We start from the raw sequence: 16,302 nt of genomic DNA on the forward strand, positions 1-16,302 counted from the left end.
CGGGCTGACCGCAACACCGAACCTCGAGAGGAACTGAGTCTTGTCCATGCTGTTCACCTGCTCGGAAGTGAGCGCGAGAACGGGGAAGACACAGAGGAGGAAAGCAGGGGAATGGGGGGGGGGGCATGCAGCAGGTGGAGGCAGGCAGGAGGAGGAGCAAGAGGAGGAGAAAGGGGATTAGGAGCAGGATAGAGGAGGAGGAGGAGAAGGAGGAGCAAAGTATGGGCGGGAGTTCGAGGAGGAGGACGGGAGGGAGCGAGGGAGCGAGGGAGCGAGGGAGCGAGGGAGGGAGCGAGGGAGGGAGCGAGGGAGGGAGGGAGCGAGGGAGGGAGCGAGGAGGAGGAGGAGAGACCATCTGGCCCGAGGAATCCTGGAACATGCGAGCGATGGTGAACTGCTCGCGCTCACTCGACTTGAGGTTCTGCTCCTGCAGCTTCTGGCGCACAACCTCGCAGAGGACGGACGAGTCCCTTCCTGATCTCCTCAGAACCCTCGGAGGCTGGCACCTCTTCTCCCTCTCCTGCCTCCTCCTGTCCCACAGGCACTCCGGCACCTCCTGCCGCATCACAAACTTGCTGGGATGGGCAGAGAGCAGTTTGGTCTCCTTGGGGTCCTTGCGGCGGACGGGATACTGGTCCCAGACGTTCTCATCCTGTAAGAGGAGGAGAGCTTGAGAGGAGAGCGAGGAAAGAAAGTTGGAGGGTTTGTAGAGGACGGAAGCAAACAGCGAGAGCAAGAGGAGAAGGACGAGATGATGAAAAAAGGACAGAGATAACGAGGAGGAGGAGGAGGTTACCTCAGAGAAGATCCAGAAAGTGTCAAGCCTCTCCAGCAGAGCTTTCAGCTGCGCCTCTTCGTCCGAGCCCTTCTCCGCAAACATCTTCTTCACCTCGCCCAGCAGCCGATCCCAGCTCGATGCCTCTTGCTTCTTCCTTGCCAGCGAGCTCAACGAGGAGAGGAGGAGGCCCTGCATGCTGTCGACCTCATGCAGGAGCTGCTGCCACTGGACGAGGATGGAGGATGGAGCCTCCCTTGAGGAGTAACGGGGAGGAGGAGAGTCGATGAGGTTGAAGTCCTGCAGGCAGACGATGTCGACGAAGCAGGGAGGGAGAAGCACCTCTAGATCGTCATCGATGTCCCTCCCGAAGACCTTCAGGGAAGACAATAGCAGATTTCAGTCCTCTCATCATCTCCAGCCCAACCATCTCTCCTGCTCCTGCTCCTGCTCCTGCTCCTGCTCCTGCTCCTGCTCCTGCTCCTCCCCATCCCCTTCCTCCCCCTCCTGAGTCAGCTCTCCAACCCTTGCCTCCCTTCTGCCCTTCTGCCCTTCTTTATCCATCTCCATTCCCCCCGCTCGTTCACCTGCACTAGAGGGTGACGTTGCATGTCCTGCAGCCGCCAGTCGATGCATCGCTCAAGATGGTCGATGCAGATCTGCTTCTGCTCCGACAGCAGCGGCAGCACCTGCCCGTGCGTGCGAGCATGCACGTACTCCGACGCCAGCTAGGGCTCGATCAGCCAACAGACGAGCAGGGGAACAAGGATAGATGCGGGGGTGGAGGAGGGAGAAGATGGATACACGAGTGGAGGAGAGCAGGAGTAGCGGGGTAGAAGGAGGAGACGGGGAGGAGAGTTGAAGAGAGCAGAGTGACGAAGAGGAAAACAGCAGCAAGAGAGGGAGAAGAGAGCGATACATGGGGAAAGAGAAATGGAGGTCAGGACAGCAAGGGAAGTATGAGAACAAGAGGTCGAGAGATCGGGAGAGAACCTTGCGGGCCCTTGAGATGATCTTCCATCGAGTTGAGGCGACTTGCCTGGATGATCAAGGAAGACGAGAGCAGGAGCAGGAGCAGGAGCAGGAGGAGGAGGAGGAGGAGGAGGGACCGATATATTGTTAGCTTATCGTCTTTGAAACCCCGCGCTGAGTCTCACCTGGACTGGCCACTCTTCCTCCTCTCCTCAGGGGAGCACATTGCCTGGATGAGATTTCCAGCGCTCCTATCGAGGTTCGCTCGACTCGAGGAGGATGAGGAGGACGGCCAGCAGCCGTCGAGGAAGCGATCAAGCATGTCAAGGAGGAGGGCAGGCTTCAGCTGCTGCTGCTCGTTGAGGTTCCTCTGCTTGAAGAAGGCGGCCTTGACGACGCGCAAGATGTCCACGAGGATAACGGAGAAGAAGAGCAGATTCCCGTGGATGTAGAGCTCATCATCTTCGCTGTGCATCCTGGCGCCTGTGATTGTCATCCACAGCCCGATGTAAATCTTGATCTCCTCCGCCCGCTGAATGTTCCCATCCCTGCCCCATTGTCACCAGCTCCTCCCTCCCCCCTCCCGATCCTGCACCCTCATAACTCTTGAATTTCGAACTTCCTCTTCCCCCTTCCCCCTCGTCCCCCTCGTCCTCCTCCTCCTCTCTGCCCTCCATAACTCACCGGACGAAGTTTCCTCCTCGTTCCCTCATCAGCAGGTACGCAAACGCCGTCCGAAGGAAATTATAGAGTCGAGGCTGCAGCTCGAGCAGCTCCCATCTTAACCCTCGCTGTGTCAAGCACCAATCAGCCCCAGCATTCCACAATCTCTCCGCCATCCCCCCCCTAACCCCACCCCCCCTCCTCCCCTCCTCCCCGATGCCCTGAGGATTCTCAACGCTTCTCTTTGACGTTTGCCTTCCCATCTCCTGATCCACCTACCTCCTCCCCTTTTCTTCCCTCGTTCTCTTTCCTGCCCTGCTTTTCCATTCTCGCACCTCCTCTCTCCCCCTCCCTCCTCTCCCCTCCCCTCCCCTCCCCTCAACTCACCGAGGGATGCGCCACCATCCGAGGATCCAAGCAGATCGCCTTCTCTGTCACTCTCTCGATGAGCATCTCGATGGCCTTGAGGTGCCGCCGGTTGGGTCGGAGGTCTCGAGTCGTATGCTCCAGACACATGGGCGTCAGGCTCGGCATCCTCCCTCCCTGTCCTGTCACGAAGCACGAGGTGTCGAGCCAGAACGCCGAGAGGACATCAAGAGTCTGCTTGACCTCGATCGGATCACCCTTCATCAGCTCCTCCAGGTACTTGTGGAGGACCCTCAGGTATGCGTCTGAGCTGCCCCTCGTCTGCATGCTCAGGTTGCTCATGGAGACTCGCGCGTCCAAGTGTCTGCATACCACGGGAAACGCGCCGATGGCATAGAGGAGGAGCTGAGACGCCGAGCATTCAATCGCCACTGGCATGTTCTGGCGTGGGATCAATTTCTCCGGAAGAAACCTGCTGGGGAACTTGAACTGCGAATACTGCCGCAGCTTCCTCACTGCAAGAAACAGTCCTCCAGTCTTCCCATGCTGATTCCGAGAGGAGGAGGGAGTCCCGTGCCTCCTCTCCCCCGTCATCTTGGCTCCTTCGACAATCGCCAGCACCAGAGCTTCTAGGTCAAGATCGACCTGATCAGGGCTGAGCCTCGACACCAGCAGGGGGGTAGGGATCTTGGTCTTCTCGTCCATCTGCATGATCTCCTCCAGGTCCGTGGGGATGCCGAAGATCGACTTGATGAACTCAGGGAGAACCTTCTCGAACTCGTCGTGGTTGTTGCTCGAAACTTCTGCCAGGTAATTCGCCACCTGCGAGCATTTCAGACCTCCTGCCGTCGCCACGCTCGAACTTACCCATCGGCAGTCTATCCACTTCGCCATTCCTGTCTTGGGCGCCATACCTCCTGCCGCCCCCCCTCCGGCCATCACGCCCGCCATTCCTATCCCTGACGCAGTCCTTCCCGCCATGTGTCCTGGCCTCTGCCCCTCTTCCCCGCCCTGACCCAGGATTCAGGAATCTGCCCAGGAATCCGATGATCTGCCGGGCCGGGCCCAGTCAGGGCCCAGTGGCCCGCCGGGACTCCCGGGAGCTCGGGCCGATCCGCCGGGCCGCGGCCGGCACTTCCGAGGCTTCGGCACACTTCAGTGAGGCTGGCATCATGGGGCCGGAGCCCGCGGGGCTCGGAGCACTCAGATCTCTGTGCCAGTGAATCTGCTAGGCTGAGGAGCTGCAGTAGGTGCTGCCCCCCCCCCCCGCCCGAGGAGCGGCCGGGCAGCCCGCCGCCCGCGTGACTGGACTTTTAGCCGAGATGATTGATTTTGTGAAACATCGAGTCTATTTACAACAAGATTGTGACTTCCTTGAATCATATCCCTCGCGTGCTCTCAGCACGAAGAATCCTGTACAACTTGTGCATCTGCAGCAGGAGAGGAAGTGAGAGGAGGGGGAGAGGAGGGTAGGGGAGAGGGAGAGCCGGGAGGGAAGGCAGGAGGGGGAAAGGAGGGAGAGCGGAGGGCGTACAAGGGAGAACAAATACCTTGATCTTCATCTGGTGAATCTTCTTATCGTGTAGCTGTATCTCCCCGATGATCTTCATGCCGCAGTTGGTCGTGAACAGGACGCCGATGGTCAAGTCCCGGTAGCCCTCCTGCGACTCCGAGGCGATGAACTTGTTCTTCACCCGGCATACCTGCGGGCAGCGTGAGAGGGAGAAAGGCAGCAGCTCCGATCCGGACCTTGATCCCTGAAGACTCGTCGAGGCTGTTGAACCACTCGAAGATCTCGAGGATCTTCTTGGGCCCCTCGCAGATCACTGAGAGCCGGACCTGCCATGGGCATCACTGACGTGCGGCCGGCCGATGGCGACGCGTCACCGGGTCCAAGATGTACCCGCTGTAGGGCCTGACGCAGCGCAGGAGAGGGTCCGCGTACTTAAAGAGCTTCTGGCTCATCCTCGCTAGCGACTTGACTGGAGCGAAGGACACCTCCACCCGTCTCACCCCTTCTTCGAATTTGCAGTCCATGGTGATGGAATGGTGTAGGATGTCGTTGTGGTCGTCATCGAAGTCCACACAGATGGTACTCTGGTCTGAGGAGCCCAGGACCGCCTCCTCCCAGTGCACAGTCGGCTCCTTGTCATGGCTGCGTGTTCGACCCACCACCTCGTGCGACTGGATGACCTGGAGGACCCTCTTCTGAAAGGCGTGGTTGATCAGCTTCGCTCTGAGGTGGAGCTGCGATATGAACACATCTTCGTTGTGCACTCTGTACCCGCTGGGCGAAACCTGGATCATTTTGTTCTCTTCCTGATACAGCATTTCCTTGGCATCCTCTTCGTGCATGCGGATCGCCCCAACCTGCAAGCCCACGAGCGTCAGAGTCACTCCTGCTGCGCACGAGCTCATACAAACCTCATCGTCTGATTGCTTGTACGGCGAGTATCTCCTGGGCGGGTCGTGCGAGTCCTGAAAGACGACGAGCTTTTCTCCTGCCGCTTCCTTCTGCATGTTCTGGAACCTCGTCTGGCAGTGCTGCCCCAGCATGGCCATGTGCTTTGATACCGCAGCCTTCAACTTGGGAAACAAGTTCAGCTCGTCATCATGCCAGATGTTGATCTTGGTAGCTTTCTCCAGGAAGAAGGCGAACCTCGTTTCAAAATCATCCAGACCCTCAGTAGACGACTTCTCGGGCGAGTCATCCGGCATCAGCATGGCTTCGCAGCACCCGACAACGAAGTCTCCCAGCAGGTAATACCGCATCTGTTCGTCACTCACGACACTCTGCAACGAGCCTCCATGATCGTGACTGTGCTCGAACGACGACAGGTTCGAGACAGTCTCGGTCTCGGCCAGCGGATGGAAGATCGCCGAGCTCCTGAGCCAGCTGCACATCGCGTTCACGTACTTGAGCTCGAAGTCCTTGACCAGGGCGAGCCTTGCAAGATGCTCCAACAATTGATAGTCAATGACCGTCATTCTCCTTCTAGTCAGAACGAACTTCCGGTACCGCACCTCCTTGCTCGTCAGGAACCCATCCCTCCTCGTGAGCTTCAGCTGATGCCGAATATGGTGGATCATCCTTATGATCTCCACGTCATGATCTTCAACTTCAGTGTTCTTGCAACAGTAGTACCAACTCAACAAAGCAACGACGCAAAAGAAAGCAAAGATCAAAGTAGTCGAGAGTACGATGGCTAGCACCGTCTGGGAATTGCTGGTAGAAATGCTGGGACAGCTCTTTTCAATGTTCGGGCCGTTCCCTCCAGGCCAGGTTAAGGCGACGTTGAGCCAGGTCTGTTGCGAAACTTCCCGCTGCACTAGATATGTGATGGTTCCTGCCTCCCATTGCGCGACGGAAATAGTGCCGTTTTCGTTTGTGTTGACCAGATCATACCTGCAGTATAGAGGACAAACACAAGATCGTCAGCAGATGAAGGAAACGGATAAGGATAAGGATTAGGATTAGGATAAGGATAAGAGAAAGGAAGAGAAGAAGGCAGCGGCGGCGGCGGTGGAGATGATGGTGATGGTTACAGCGAAAATGGAGGGGGGAGGGGGAGTAGGAAGAGCAGGAGGAGCAGGAGAATCTGTCTCACTTTGCATCCGACGGGTCCAGCTCCCTATTGAAGGTGATCAGTCCTGAAGCTCCCTCGAACCGCAGGCTGCGAAAAGTTTCTACGATGGCGGGCACATTGAAGACGGACAACCCTTTCTTGATCATTGCGTCAAACGCACGTGCCACCGCATACGTGGCATCATAGGAAAGCACCAGGTATGGGTTCGTGAACACATTCGTCAGACCCGGATACTCGTTCGGGTCTAATCTTCCCCAGAAATTCTTCATCCGCGCGAACTGAGGATTGGTTTCGTTGAAACCAACCTTCATGCCGATGTACCCCACAGGCAAGCCCGATGCAAGGGAAGTGACGGACTCACTGCCCAGCCAAATGATCTTCCCAGAAGCACCGATGGCTTTCGCAGCATCGAAGAGCTCGAGTGCGTCGGTGTTGTGCATCGCCAAGATGTAGAGGCGCGTGTTGCTGCAGTTGTCGTACATCGTCTTCAGCAAGCTCTTGGTTCCCGAGGGATTTCCAAACTCCCAGAAGAACGTCTGCTCCACCACAATGCCAAGTTCCTGACTTCTCTGCAGGAATCTCTCTGCAAGTCCAGTGCAATAGACATCTTGGCATCCAATCAGTTGACACCTTTGCCATTTGAAATGCGCCAGAACGTCTGCAATGGCCTGTCCTTGCAGATTGTCGGAGGGGCAGGTACGTGCAAAGTTGGGGAACCGGGTGATGTTGGAAAGCACATCACTTGTAGAGCTGTAGCTGATGTCGAACATGTCAAGTTGAAGATTCTTCATGGCAGTGAGGGTGAGGATGGTTTCCGAGCTGAAGCCGGGACCAACGACGGCCGTTGCACCGTTGACTGACAGATTCTTCACTATCGTAGACATTGCATTCTGCCGCACTGACTGGAAGCTGCTGCCAGAAAGGAACCCGTTCTGAGCAATCGCTCGCACTGCAGAAGTGTCTCCGATATCCAGCTGAAAGTCGATCCCTGACAAGAGAGTTTTGTCCTCATTGATCATCATCGCTGCGACCTTTGCAGCCGCCGCTGCTTGAGCATCAGCATATCCCTTGTTCCAGCTGACAACAAACATCCCTCCCAACACGATCTTTTGACAAACTCCAACAGCTCCGTCCTCTAACGCAGGTTCGCTGCTATGGAAAGTCAACCCCCCATGACTTGTCCAGGACCCAATGTTGATCAGAGTGTTGTTGCTGATCTTCTGCTCTATATTATACCGAGCATCTTTCGGACCGAGATCACTGTTGAAAGCGACATATCCCGACACCCCGTAAAATTGTACTTCCAGGAATGCCTCCTTGAGTGCAGTTGTGTTGTCAACTGATTGATTCCGCTCAATCAACGTTTGAAAAGCATATGCTAGCGCAAAAACTGCATCATATGCTAGTGGAATATACGAGTAGCTCTCCCACATGTCCGCACTAGGAATGCTCACATTTCCAAACGCAGAGTTCGAAAGATGGATGGGACCCTGCGCCCACAATGACTTCAGCTCCTGCATTTTGGGACTGCTGTGATTCGAAGACATCTTCAACCCTATGTAATTCGGAGGAAGGTCCTTGGGAAGCAGACTGCTTACCCCCTCCCCTCCTATCCAGATAATCTTGTGCAACACGTTGAGCTCCTGGGCTGCTAGGAAGACATTGGTTGCTTCCACATCCGTCATCAACAAGACGAAAGTCTTCGAAGCCACACAACTGGCAACAGCCTTGCTCAGATTGGCTTTCACCCCACTTAGGTCTGACATGTACCACAGGTGCATGGTGTAGGCAATGTCCATCGCCTTGGCGTGCTGGGCAAACTTGGAAGAGAGACCAGAGCAGTATACGCTGGAGCAAGTGATGATTTGACAAGACGTCAACTCCAGTGACTTCACCAAGTCCGCTAGCGCCAGGCCTTGGTAGGAGTCTGGTGGGCAAATCTTCACGAGGTCTGGGAAGGTTGTTCGGTTCGAGAGCACGGGACTGGTCGTGCTGACCACCACGCTCAGCAGGTCGCGCTGGTCCAGGTAAGGACTCAGCGCTATCGCCTCCGAGCTGTAACCAGGACCGATCAGCGCCGTTGGCACACGCGGCATCCGGTCGATGGCATCAATGAGAGAGTTTTCCACGAGCAAGCTGAACTGTGCAGGAGACACAAGATCGTTTTCAACCAGCGTCCTGGTGACAGAGATGTCACTGATCTGCATCTTGAGCTTCGTTTGAGGTAGAATGTCATTTCTGCTGTTGATTATGTCTACTGCTGCGAGAGTGGCCGCTGCAATATATCTCTCCCAGTATGACTCTGACCAATCCACCACAAATAGCCCGCCAATGGCGATCTCGCTCGGCGGTGAAAATGCGGCCGAGAGGGATGCCGAGAGCAAGAAGAAACAGAGAAAAAAATGCGAAAGCGCAGGTATCCACATGGTGGATGTGTGCTGTTTGCAAAGTTGAAACAAGGAGAAGATTCAAAGGTACGTGGAGAGCTCCGAGCCTTGAGCGCAAAGGGCAAGGCAGGAAATCTAACGATTTCGAACCCTTCGCCAAAATTGAGCACCGATGAAATTCAATCGAGGGGAGTTGCTGTCAAATGCTGCAGATTTCTTTTTGCGCTACATGAGATACCGCCACCATCGATCGCAACCAAGGACTACAATTCTCAGTTGTGACCATTGAGTAGGGCGTTCGTGTTACCGCCATGTACGTTTCAACCTTGCGTCTGCAACATCCTTATCATTCTACTCAACTTCTCCGCCGGTACAGGAAAGAAGGAACCACACATCCAGACAACCATGAGCTCGCTGTCACTGCTTCCGATCCATCTTCCCCGTGCCGCCCTGGTTCTTCCCATTCCATGCCGCATCCTGATAAACTCCCCGGGTCTAATGATGGAGAAAACTTGGACCACCCCACCCTTTTATCTAATGTACCCTACCCTTGTACCCTTTTTGCACTGCACCCCTCGATTAACACCCCTTACATAATTTGTATGGGTCCTTCTGACTACCATGAGTCACTTCCCGATCCAGCACCCTTCCTATCCCCAGAGCCCACCCTACCGAATAAGTCCCTTGCCACCACCCACCCCTACAGCATGGCTATTCGGTACCCTCACCCCTCATGGTCCTTTTTCTGCACCTCACGGATGATGGTAGACCAGAATCCGACTCAACCCGGGATCGGACTCGGGAGTCACGTGACTGCGGCAGTCACTCAGGGCTGAGTCACAGTGCCGCCGAGTCGCGGCCGCCCGGCCCGGCGACTCACGACGGTGAGTCAGCCACAAACTTCCGACTCCCGTCGGCCGGCGTCAGTTTTGGCCCGGGCCCGTTCAACGGAGGCGGCCTTCTTGTCAGCCTGAGCCTCGGAACTTCAGTGCCGGAGGGAGTCCAGCGCCGTTCACAGCGGCGCCGCCGCGGCGAGAAATCTCGAGGAGTCACAGTGACATGCTGCTGTCTCCTGCTCGATCCCCCGTCCGATCCATAGGCGGAGCCTCGGAGTGCTACCATGGTGCACTACTCAGTGACCGGCTCCACAGAACGGCGCGGCTTCCGGGCCCGGGGCGGGCCCTGCCCTGCCAATCGTTTATAACCCGTTTACTGAAATTTGTAGGACTTTCCCAAAAATTTGGTCGTAAACGCAATAAAAAATGTCCATAATTCTCCCCGTTACATAAAATTTGCAGTCGTCATTGCCAGACTCGCCGTTGTGCTGGGATGGTGGAAGAAGCAGGAAGGGAGGAGGGCAGCTGAGAGGGAGCGGAGAAGGTGTTGTACAGCAGCAGGAAGGGAACGGAAGAGGAGGAGAACGAGTAGCTCGTAACGACAGTTTGGGAGACACGGTGGATGATAAGGAGGTATAAGGTGACTGTACCGCTGTATGACTTGGTTTGGTGGGTGAGGTCGCCAGAGGTCGAGGGATTGTCCTTGTAAGTAGCAGCAGCCATGCTTCCAGTCTAGCGCGTTGGACCAGATGATGAGGGAGGTCGGCTTCGTCTACATCCTCCTGCTCCTGCTCTGCGGAACGCACGGAGAAGGGCAGACCAAGGACAAGCAACTGAGCCTTCGGCGGAGTGCTACGACGCACCTGCGAAGGCTGAGCAGAAGTCAGGACTTTGTGGTCTACACCCGACCAGACAAGTCAGGAAACTCGACATGGAAGACGGCCAGCGCGTTTGAAGCTGCCAACTCGACAGCCAGCAGCTTCTATCAGTTCCTTCCCAGCTACAGCGCATACACCAGCTTCATGCAGGGTCGGTCGAAGAGCAAGACGCAGTCACAGGCAGGAGACGGGGAAGGAAGGCCGCTATCTATCGGCATGTGGCAAACTGAAGGCTTCCTGGGCCCGAAGACGTTGAGGGGCTCGCAAGGTGGCAGGAAGGGAAGCAAACGAGGAGGAGGGTCGAAAGAGTGCAACGTGACTTCAGAGTGCGAGCAATGCTCAGAGGCCTCGCTACAGGACAACGCAGACTACTGCATGAAGACAGGATGGATGCAGGTGAAGTGCCTGTATGACGTCGTTGCTTCTGACGTGAAGAACTGCCAGCGGGTGCAATGTAGGGACTTGAAGACAAACCAGATCGAATCGTTTTTCGAGTCGTGCAAAGCGCAAGGTTACGTTCTATCAGACACAGGGGCGGTCGTGCAGGTATGCTGCTGGATGCTCGTGTCTGTTGTTGATGGTCCATGCAGATGGAGGCTGGCTGGGCATTCTTTCTGGTGGTGACCTGGACTTGGATGAAGAGGAGGAAGCGGCTCCAGCCGGGATCTCGTCTAACGGACAAGAGCGAGGTGCAGATCCCCATGAGGTGAAGAGAGGAGAGTTGTCAGTGTAACTTTCTTACTTCCCTCGTCAGAGTTCGCTACGAGGCGTTGCAGAATGTTTGATGGGGAGATAGTTGGACAGGTTCGAACTTTTATCGTATCATCTGCCGTAGGAGCGATGGGCAGCCATAGATCGGACTTGTCATGTCCGGTTGTGTCCGTCTTTGATTTCATTTCAACAATTGTTTAACGACTGATTTAACTTTCAACTTTTTTGCATTACACCATGATTGTCATCAACTCAAACGCCTCTTTGCTGCTGGTTGGCTATCCATCATCGTTGTGGTGCTGGTCACCTGTACGGACGACACGTGCTCGCAGAATCAGGTAACAGTCAGCTCCCTCCGTCCACTATACTCCACCGCTCCCCCCCCCTCCGCCATACCCACACCCTGGAACCCCTTGGCTGAACTCAAAACCCTTCCCACTATCACTCTTTCCTCTTACATAACGTCTCTTGATCCGCCATCGTGAGTCCCATGCCTCGAGCTCGAATGAGGTCAGGCTGCAAGGGCACCTCCAGCAAAAGCTGGCTACCACCGCGATGCGCTTCCTGTTGATCTCCCAAGTCCTGCAGTGCGTCTCCATGGGCAGCAGCAGCGGGGTGAGGGACAGCAGCATCGACTCGCCAACCCGCAGGTGGAAGGGTATGATCATCGAGCACTGGAGGGCGGTGAGCACGGGGAGGAAGCGTTGTCCCGTCACGTTGAGGGAGCGAGTGATGCTGTGGATGCGGCGCTCGACGGAGTCGCGTCTCAGGTCGGGCAGGAAGCTCGTGCTGCAGAGGTAGAGGCCCCGCACCTTGCTTTCGCGAACGATCTTCCGCAGGAGGAGACAAAGCTTCTGCTCCATACTCCCCCGCTCCTGCTAGGAGCTCTCCACCGCAGTGCGGGAAAGCGAGCTTGTCTGGATTCCCACGTTCTAGGCTCTGGATCACTTCATGTTGAACCTTGGTCAGCTGGAGAGCAAGCATCAACCTCCTCCGCCATCGCGCAAGTCATCGTCACCTTGAACAGCTTCGACATCTCCTTTTGCGCCTCGTTCAGCCATGACGTCAGGTTCCGTATCTCCGACCTCGCTGCTGAGAGCGACACCCTCGATTTCCCATGCTCCTCCTTCTCGTGTCGCAGCTCTGCCTGCACCTGCGCAGGATGTCATGCTCTCGAACCGCAGAACTTCCTGATGCAGCTGCTCTCCTTCTTACTTGGGCCAAGTAGTGCAGCATTTCCTCCCTCACGTCTTCAACAACTGTGTTCCTCTCCCTCTCGAGCTCCTCGAAGGCTGCTGAAAGCTCGTCGTTCTCTTCCTTCTTTGCTTGCAGCGCAGCCTTCAGCTCTTGCATCTCCTGCAGCTCGACGCGGTATGGCTCTATCTGGTTCTCAAGGAAACTGCGATTGAGCACACGAAATCAGTGAGGGTTGTCAAACACATTTGAACATACATGATTCTTCCTTTCAACACCTCCAGCGCATCGTTGTGTCCTTTTTGCATCTGCGTCATCAGAAGCATGCTTTCCGAGTGCAACCTGGATTTTTGATCCAAGAGCTGAGAGATTCCCAAATGTCAGACAAACATCGGATTAACAAGGCATGACATTGATTTTGGCACATGCGACTGAAACTTGACAAGGCTTTTATCACATCTCATAGTTCATAACATCCACGACAATAAAGAAAAGAAATCAGCAACACCATGAGAGCTATTGCAAATTACCCCAAACCAGTTGGCAGTGAATGATCTCTCAGCTTGCTAACTGACTGCAACTGAACCTAACTTCGAAGTTCGTCCACCAGCCGCCATCCCTTCTTCTACCGTACTATATCTCCATCACTAGTCACCTGAGTATCCTCCTAGTACCCCGCCGCCATCTCTTCTTCTAGTATCTCCATCATATCCTCCTACCCCGCCGCCATCTCTTCCGAAGTTCTACTATCTCCACCAGGGCCTCCTACCCCGCCCGCCATCTCTTCTTCTACTATCTCCACCAGGGCCTCCTATAGTACCCCGCCGCCATCTCTTCCTCTCGCACTCACTCGCTCCAGCTCCACATGCTTTCGTCGCATCTCTTCGCACTCCGGACATGCCGCCGCCGTCGGGCATGCCGACATCGCCCGGCAGGTCAAATGGCACCCACCTACCCTGATGAAAATTTTCTTATCCTTTCTCCACCACCCACCTTTTCACCTCATATTTGCATCAATATAACCCGTGTCAATCCAGTGCTGGGAACCCCTACCCCCCAAAGCACCAAAACCAATTTTCAAAAATCATACCTCGTTATATATAATTATGTATAATGTGTTGGAATCGGGTTGACCTTGGGCAGGCCATGCACCATCAGTCGCATCGGGTAGGGGCTGAGCGGCCATGGCGGCGGGGAGAGGATGGCAGGGAAGATAGCGGACATGCGAGCAGAGTCAAGACAAGGGATAGGACATGATGAGACGAGCGAGCTGCATGCAGCAGCAGCAGCAGCACTGACTTGGATGGCAATCCATCGATTCCGTCGCCCCCAGTTCAACAACAGTAGCAGCCTGTTGCTGAGCTTGCTCGTGGTGTTCACGTGCTCTGCTCGAGTGGTCGGGTATGAACCTGGCAGCAAAGGCAAGGACGACAACAGCAACCTGCAGGCAACGCCGCAGATCGATGCCGCTGCACAACATTTCAGAGCAGCCATTGTGAAATTCCCCGACGAGCCCTCGAATTATGAGAACCTCTTTCAGGCTCTGTTCCTGGATGACAGGAGAGAAGAGCTCGCTCACTGGATGAGAGCCTACAGAACTCGCTTCCCAGCGCGATCGCAGACATGCTGGTTCCACTTCAACATGGCAATGACGCTCTACGGGCTACAGGCTCACGAGGAAAGCTTGTATCACTTCGTACATGTCATCACCCTCCCTACAACTCGTCGCGCGATCGGAGGATGCATGCTGCTTCTGACTTCCTCGTCCGATCGTTCCACCACATCGGTCTCCTCCTCGAGCTCTTCGGACATGAGCAACAAGCTTGCCGCGCGTTTTGGACCACTTTGAGACTGAAGTGGGAAGATCCCAAGTATGGCATGTACCTGGTGACCTGCTTGCTGAGTTCGGAGAGGGTGAGTGAGGCTGCGAGCATCCATGCTGCTCTGCTAGGGACGAGGTCGGCAGAGTTCCCGAGGCCCTGGGAGGACATCCTGCGGTTTCGATCGAGCAAAAGGAGCAGGATGAGTCCTTGGCATGGGATCATATTCCATCTGCTCGACAAGCTGGAGAGGGTGTACGACATGAAGGCTGCGCGGAATATCTCGAGGGAGGCTCGAGAGCAGATGATGCAGGAGGTACACAACCGCCAGCACCCCCACGATTGCTCCCGAGCCCAGGTTATGGTGTACAGCATGAAGAACGCTTTCGCTGGGCTAGGAGCCGAGGTGCACGGGCTGGTGCTTGCGCTGAACCTCGCTCATGCTCTGAAGCGAACGTTGGTCATGCCGCGGAGAGACTCTTGGTGGTACTCGGATCCTTCCAAGTGCGAGCAGGGAGGGTGGGAATGTCACTTTCTCCCGGTAGAGGTTGCTGGTGCTGTCAGGGGAGGGGATGAGAGCTTTGCAGATCTCATCGTGTCATGTGGAGGACACTGTGTTGAAGAAGTAAGTCTTGACGTGTAATGGAGTTGACGACAATCCCCCCTTGGTCCTCCCCGCTGTTCCTGATATCCTCCCTTGCTCATTCTTGTTGTTCCTGAAATGTTCTTTCCCCTTCCCGCTGTTCCTTATCGTTTCGAACAGCCGCATGGAGTACAACCACAAACTTGCCATCGAGATGCGAGGTCACAACCCTTCCAAGGCAAGGGATGAGAATGGGAAGTAACTGTTGTTTGACGTGCTGCTGCCTGCTTGCTAGGCTGATCTGCTCGCATGGAGGGGAGCCATGGCGGACTACCTGATGCGACCCAACTCCCTCATGCAGGGGAAGATGGAGGAGCTCAAGGTGAAACGAAAGTCTGCTAGACGTGTAGATGTTGAGCAGGGAGTTGGTCCAGACTGCAGTGAGCTGGCCTGTCAAGTCAACTGAGAGGGTCCTGGCACTTCACATCAGACGAGGCGACAGGATGGTCTCTTGCACAACTTGTTGTGAAGACGTCATGACATGAAGTACCAGGTGACAAGGAGGCCTGTCTCAGTCGCGCAGTACTTGGATGCGACATACGAGATGGTAACGCGAGAGAGCAGGGCTGAGTCGTGTCATGATGGACCAAGGCGAGGGGATCAAGGGGAGGGACGGGCGAGGAGGAGCGGGGGGAAGGAGGACGAGAGCTAGTTGAGGTGGAGGATGGTGGTTTGAGGAGGAGACAGAGGGGTTCGAAGAGGGAGACGGAGGAAGGGTTTGATCGTTGAGTTTGTTGGAGGAAGGAGTGGAGGAGAAGGGAGGAGGTTTGTTCAGGGTGTTGGAATCCAGGTAGTGACTGAGCTGTCCGCTTTCCAGCTCCAACGCAGTGTTTTCCAATACGTTTTCTTGTGCACTGAGAACGATGAAGTCGCCTCAACGGTCGAGAAAGGTTTTCTGCTTCCTTCGCTTCCTCCCTCGTTCTTGCTGTTCCTTCTGGTTGTGTGTTTTTGTTCCTCCCTCATCAACCTCCATTTTTTCCCCTCATTTCCTCCTCCGCTCACCTTTCCTCTAACTCCCCACCTTCTGCTTCCCTTCATCCTGTCTCATCAAGCTTTCCTTTCGGCCAACATCCTTGAGAGAAACAACTCGTGTTCTTTTACCTCAGCTCCTCTTTCCACTCTCTTGTCACCTCATGACGCCTCCTCCAGCCTTCGAGGGAGACTCTCGCTTCCTAGGCATCGGTCTCCTGTATGACAGGGCAGGTGATGGAGATGGGAGGAGGAGGAGGAGGAGGGAAAAGAGATGCTGAGCCTTGATGATGAAGAGACGAGAAACTCAGTGGAGAACTCGAGAGTGCTTGAGGTTGAGTCATCGCATCCCCTCCACCTCCCCACTCACTCGCGTTGTCCTCCTCTTTCTCCTCCTCACCTCGCAACCCTCTCCTCCTCCTCCTTGTCATCTCCTCTTCGATCGTCCCTGGTCTCTTCCCTCCCTCCCCCCTCCTCCCTTCCCTCCCTCCCTCCCTCCCT

General features: G+C 55.5%; 4 protein-coding genes across 4 annotated transcripts in view; 2 read left to right on the forward strand and 2 right to left on the reverse strand.

Moving 5' to 3' along the window:
• The window catches only part of GUITHDRAFT_118722 (hypothetical protein), a gene marked incomplete at both ends in the record, with an annotated part of 10,337 nt that extends 1,767 nt beyond the window's left edge, over positions 1–8,570 (reverse strand). The window contains 13 exons of the mRNA XM_005821990.1: positions 18–57; positions 353–652; positions 797–1,150; positions 1,363–1,503; positions 1,769–1,814; positions 1,933–2,295; positions 2,432–2,538; positions 2,798–3,598; positions 3,644–3,787; positions 4,327–4,479; positions 4,526–4,615; positions 4,664–6,182; positions 6,385–8,570. Coding sequence (XP_005822047.1) covers positions 18–57; positions 353–652; positions 797–1,150; positions 1,363–1,503; positions 1,769–1,814; positions 1,933–2,295; positions 2,432–2,538; positions 2,798–3,598; positions 3,644–3,787; positions 4,327–4,479; positions 4,526–4,615; positions 4,664–6,182; positions 6,385–8,570 — 6,244 coding nt within the window. The remainder of the gene's footprint in view (positions 1–17; positions 58–352; positions 653–796; positions 1,151–1,362; positions 1,504–1,768; positions 1,815–1,932; positions 2,296–2,431; positions 2,539–2,797; positions 3,599–3,643; positions 3,788–4,326; positions 4,480–4,525; positions 4,616–4,663; positions 6,183–6,384) is intronic.
• A 1,765-nt stretch (positions 8,571–10,335) lies between these two features.
• GUITHDRAFT_146752 (hypothetical protein) lies at positions 10,336–11,249 on the forward strand (the record flags this gene model as incomplete). Its single annotated transcript, XM_005821991.1, has 3 exons — positions 10,336–11,010; positions 11,055–11,170; positions 11,219–11,249. 3 exons carry the CDS (start codon positions 10,336–10,338, stop codon positions 11,247–11,249), a joined length of 822 nt encoding a protein of 273 aa, XP_005822048.1.
• A 367-nt stretch (positions 11,250–11,616) lies between these two features.
• On the reverse strand, positions 11,617–12,695 carry GUITHDRAFT_118724 (hypothetical protein; the record flags this gene model as incomplete). The annotated part of the gene is made up of 4 exons (XM_005821992.1): positions 11,617–12,144; positions 12,194–12,328; positions 12,391–12,574; positions 12,628–12,695. The coding sequence occupies 4 exons, from the start codon at positions 12,693–12,695 to the stop codon at positions 11,617–11,619; spliced, it is 915 nt and encodes a 304-aa protein (XP_005822049.1).
• An 875-nt stretch (positions 12,696–13,570) lies between these two features.
• GUITHDRAFT_146754 (hypothetical protein) lies at positions 13,571–15,484 on the forward strand (the record flags this gene model as incomplete). Its single annotated transcript, XM_005821993.1, has 4 exons — positions 13,571–14,071; positions 14,227–14,814; positions 15,068–15,154; positions 15,326–15,484. 4 exons carry the CDS (start codon positions 13,571–13,573, stop codon positions 15,482–15,484), a joined length of 1,335 nt encoding a protein of 444 aa, XP_005822050.1.
• Positions 15,485–16,302: the final 818 nt, after the last annotated feature.

The sequence above is a fragment of the Guillardia theta genome (assembly GCF_000315625.1).
Source record: "Guillardia theta CCMP2712 unplaced genomic scaffold GUITHscaffold_133, whole genome shotgun sequence".
NCBI lineage: Eukaryota > Cryptophyceae > Pyrenomonadales > Geminigeraceae > Guillardia > Guillardia theta.